The following is a 4,587-nucleotide window of genomic DNA, read 5'->3' as shown; positions in this document are numbered from 1 at the left end:
GGGGGCGATGTTGGCGACGCTGTCGAAGCGCTCGTGGAGGCCCTTGATGACGTTGGTGACGAGCTCGGGATCGGAGACGGGCGCACCGACCTCGGCGAGGGCGTCAGCCGCCGTCTTCTGCAGGTGAAGGTACTCGGTGATGGACCGATCCTCCTGCTTAATGTTGTGGAACTCCTCGGCGAGATAAATCTCGCGGCTCTTTTGGTTGTCGTTGAAGAGCGCGATGACGGCGGTCCAGACCTTGTACGCCGTGGCGGTGGCGGGGTCGGTAGGCATGACGAGGTCGACGATGTCCATGGCCATGGAGCCATAGAGCCAGCGGAGCACGAGGGCGTCGAGGCGCCACGTTGGGTCGGTGGAGGGCGTCTCGGAGGTGAGGTGATCCTCGAGGGCGTAGGTGGTGACAGCGATGTTGAAGAAGGTCCTCCACTTGGGGAAGACGGCGCTCTTGAACTCGAGGACGATGGGGACGAAAGAGCGGACGTTGGGGATGGCGGTGGCCTGCGCCCAAAGGGCGGCATTGGGGTGAGGAGCAGCCGGCTGAGCAGGCTCAAAGGGCGCCATGGGAGGGAGGAGGTGGCCGGCGGCGCGGGAGCAGGAGCCGGCGGCGCTAGGGTTGGAAGAGCGGAAGCGAGAGGATTCTTAGGCTGATACCATGAAAGATTTGGAGAATATTTGTCACACTTGGGCTTTTCCATTACATGTCAATATATAGACAGATTTACAATCCTAACCATAAATGGGAGATCACAACAATATCGATACTCCTCGATTTAGGTGATTAGGAGATATGTCACGATACGTGACATATTAGTCTAACAGTCAGCAAAAGTGCAAGCTAACTCAACAATCAGGTGGTTCCCTTGCCGAAGGCTTTGTTAAAATTAATGTTAATGCAGGTGTCTCAACAGTTCATAACATAGGCACGGCAACAGCAGTATGCAGGGACCGTGATGGGGCCTTCCTGGGCTCGTCAATGTTGGTGATACATGGTCCTATTGATGCTCCAACCCTCAAGGCGATTGCATGCCGGGAAGGGCTATCTCTAGCACAAGATCTTGGGATGCGATACGTACATTCAAGTTGCATCAGACTGCAAGCAAGTGGTACAACATATTCATCAGCGAGCGGGTGGAGAATACGGAGATATTGTTATGGAAATCTTAGACATCGTCTACTTTTACTTCATGTAATTTTTGTTTTGAGTCTCGAATGTCAAATTTAGAAGCTCATAGGCTAGCTAGGTTCGGTATTTCTCTTCCGGTGGGGAGACACATTTGGTCGGGTACACCTCATGACCAAATTGTAATTCCGGCAAACATTCTAGCTGATTAATAAAAGCCTAGCAAGCTTTGCTAAAAAAAACGTATCCTTGATCATGTAACGTAAAGCACCTTACATTGGACCCTACTCTTGGGTATCATCGGAGGAGGTCTGGCAACTATTTCCATTCGGATACGGATCGGATACGGTTAAGGAAGCCGAAAAGCTCACTGCGTGGCTTCAAATATCACCTGGGAGGTTCTAGAGCACGTCTCGGAGTTCTTCTGGTCACGCGTGGCCGTTGACCGACCTTTATAAGCCACAGAAGGGCTGCCCCCGGGGCCTCGTCAACAAAACACCCACGCACGGCAGCCAACCAACGCCAGATTCACAGACTCCCCTAATACGCTAGCGCGAGACGATCGATCCTACGGTCGGTTTCTTTTAGATTCGATCAGACCAGCGGCCATACATGGCGCACGGGCAGGAGCCGTCGACGCAGGCAGCCGCCGGTGGTGCCGCGCCGCTCTGCGCGAACGGCTGCGGGTTCTACGGGAGCGAGGCGAGCAAGAACATGTGCTCAAAGTGCTACCGCGACCACCTCAAGGCCGGAGATGTGGCTGCCCCCGCCGCCGTCGAGGGGAAGCTCACGTTCGACGACCTCATCCTCGCCTTCAAGAAGTCGGTGAGCCTGCAGGACTCTACCGAGGGACCGGGGGCGGAGGCGGCAGCGAAGAAGTCGGCGCCAACCAGGTGCATGGCGTGCAAGAAGAAGGTGGGGCTGCTGGGGTTCGCTTGCCGTTGCGGTGGCACCTTCTGCTCGCTGCACCGCTATGTCGACGGGCATGCGTGCAGCTTCGACTACAAGAAGGTCGGCCATGAGCAGATCGCGCAGCAGAACCCTCTCGTCGCGCCGTCCAAGCTCCGCAACAAGATATGAAGGCAGGAGGAGTTGAAAAACATATGTGCAGTTGTAGTTTACTCATTGGCTTCATTGTCTCTCCTACTTGATCTTTCAAGCACTAGCTCCATAAGTAGAAGAGGATCGACCTCGATCTTACTTGTTCATAGTGACCTATTACTGTGTACCATCATGTTATTCGATTAGTCATCCATGTATGTGTCTTGTTTCTTTTTTCTGACCGAGTCCAAATGAATCATATCCTCTTTTATTTGTTTGTATTGCCAATTTGGCATACAAGGTGGCCATCATACACGAGACTCCGCAATTTTCATAAGAGTATCTATAACCGGATGTGGCAATAAGAAAATTCAAACACCTTTGTCTAGACCTAGAACGAGAAGTCAAAAGGCAGTGAAGCCCACTGCCAATTCTGGTAATGCTGCTAAGTCCCCTAGCAGAATGACCGGGGGGATCTTCTGGAATTGCAGAGGAGCAGGTAAAAAGGGAATGAAAACCTGCCTCTATGATCTTATAAAAGACCATTCCCTAGATTTCCTATGTCTACAGGAGACTATGAAGAAGTTCTCTTCTAGTTTTCTTAGAAGTATCGATCCCTATAAAACCCTGGAGTGGAATTGGATTCCCTCCATTGGTAAAGCTGGAGGCATGTTGTGTGGAATTAAAAAACAAAAACTGAAGACTGTTTCTTGGTCTATGGGTAAATATATTTTACAAGTTATTGTTTTTTACGTGGAGTAAAAATGTGTGTGGGCTTTGCTAAATGTTTACGGTGCTGCTCATGATGAATACAAAAAGGAATTCCTCTCCGAACTTGCTAGCTTTTGTAGCCATTTATCCATGCCTTATATAGTTGGTGGAGATTTTAATATCTTAAGGCACTGTGGAGAAAATAAAATAAAAAGATGATGGCATCTCGTATGTTGACAGGTTTAATGTTATTATTAATACCATGGGCCTGCGTGAGATTTATATTGAAGGGGGTTTATTTACCTGGTCTAATAATCAGGCCCACCCCACTCTAGAAAAATTGGATAGAGTCCTTATGATTGATGATTGGGAGGATATTTTTCCTTTGGCCACTGTTAGAAAATTGGTTAGAGACATCCCTAACCACAATCCTCTGCTTCTGTCCACCAATAGTGCTTGCACCTAGGCACCTAAACCCAGAGAGTTTAGATTTGAGATGAGCTGGATGGCCAATGACGAATTTTTACCTCTAGTTAGAAAATTTTGGTAGAGACCTGTTAAATCTTCTGATCCAATTGATGTTCTTAACATCAAATTAAAACGGTTCAAGAAATTCTTTAAAGGATGGGGATCTGATAAATTTGGTCATGAAAAGAAGAGAATTTTTTTTATCAAAAAGGAACTTGCACTACTAGGAAAAAGCTTATACACAGACATTTATCAGTAGCGTTTGTTAAAGTGAAGCGCTACTGCTACATAACAGTAGCGTGTGTCCTGGTAGCGCGCTACTAACATAAAGATAGCAGTAGCGCATTCACCACAAAATGCGATGCTACTACGACGACCAGAACGGTTGCTGCCAGGCTTGGTATAGTAGCAGCACGCTTCTAAGGACCGCGCTACTGCTAACAAAAAAGTAGCAACACGTTTTAGGGCGACGGTGCTACAACTAACAAAAGGAAAAGAAAGGAAAAAAGGAAAGGAAAAAAGAAAAGGAAAATTAAAGAAAAAGAAAAAATGAAAGCAATAGCAGCAACGCGTTTCTATGAAAGCGTTGTAGCTACTTTAGCTATAGCGCGTTCCCCCAACACGCGCTATAGCTAATTTATCTATACCGTAGCGCGTTTCATAGGAAAACGCTATAGCTAATTAGCTATAGCGCGTGTTCCGTAAAACCGCTACTACTATGTTTGACTTACCGCTTCACGGGCGTCCGTCCCTTCCCCCAATTCCCCAATCTTCTTGCCAGATCCACAACCTCTCCCTTGCCGCCCCTGCGGTCCCTCGTCGCCCTTCCTCCGTCGCCACCATCGCTGCCACCGGAGCCGCACGCCATCGCCGCCACCGGAGCCGCACGCCCGCGGAGCCACCCTCGTCCGCTCCTCGCCGCCCCTGCTCCCTCGTCGCTCCTGCCCCATCGCTGCCAGAGCCGCCGTCGCCGTCACGGGAGCCCCTACTCCCTCGCTGTCCCTGCTCCCTCGTCGCCCCTGCCACCGTCGTCTGCTCCTTGCCGCCCTTGCTGCCTCGTCGTCCATCTTCTCTGTAAGCCCCACACCCCTCCCTCTAGGTTAATTAACTTAGGTGAATTTAGTTCATTAGGTTAACTAAGTGAACTAGGTAGGTTAATTTAGGTAAACTAACTAGGTTAGGTAACTAAGTGAACTAGCTAGGTTAATTTGGTTTACTAACTAGGTTAATTAGATGTTTGGTTA

At 49.3% G+C, this 4,587-nt stretch overlaps 1 protein-coding gene across 1 annotated transcript; it reads left to right on the top strand.

Annotated features, from left to right (window-relative positions):
• The first annotated feature begins 1,627 nt into the window (after positions 1-1,627).
• On the top strand, positions 1,628-2,395 carry LOC123040792 (zinc finger A20 and AN1 domain-containing stress-associated protein 7). The gene has a single exon (XM_044463550.1). It carries the CDS (start codon positions 1,736-1,738, stop codon positions 2,201-2,203), a length of 468 nt encoding a protein of 155 aa, XP_044319485.1. The 5' UTR covers positions 1,628-1,735; the 3' UTR covers positions 2,204-2,395.
• Positions 2,396-4,587: the final 2,192 nt, after the last annotated feature.

This window comes from Triticum aestivum, chromosome 2B, assembly GCF_018294505.1.
Source record: "Triticum aestivum cultivar Chinese Spring chromosome 2B, IWGSC CS RefSeq v2.1, whole genome shotgun sequence".
NCBI lineage: Eukaryota > Viridiplantae > Streptophyta > Magnoliopsida > Poales > Poaceae > Triticum > Triticum aestivum.
The sequence above is the reverse complement of the archived record's forward strand: the minus strand, read 5'-3'. Positions and strand labels throughout refer to the sequence as shown.

What these genes read in the sequence shown, in the direction of transcription:
- LOC123040792 (XM_044463550.1), top strand. Translation starts at nt 1,736, where the DNA reads ATGGCGCACGGGCAGGAGCCGTCGACGCAGGCAGCCGCCGGTGGTGCC.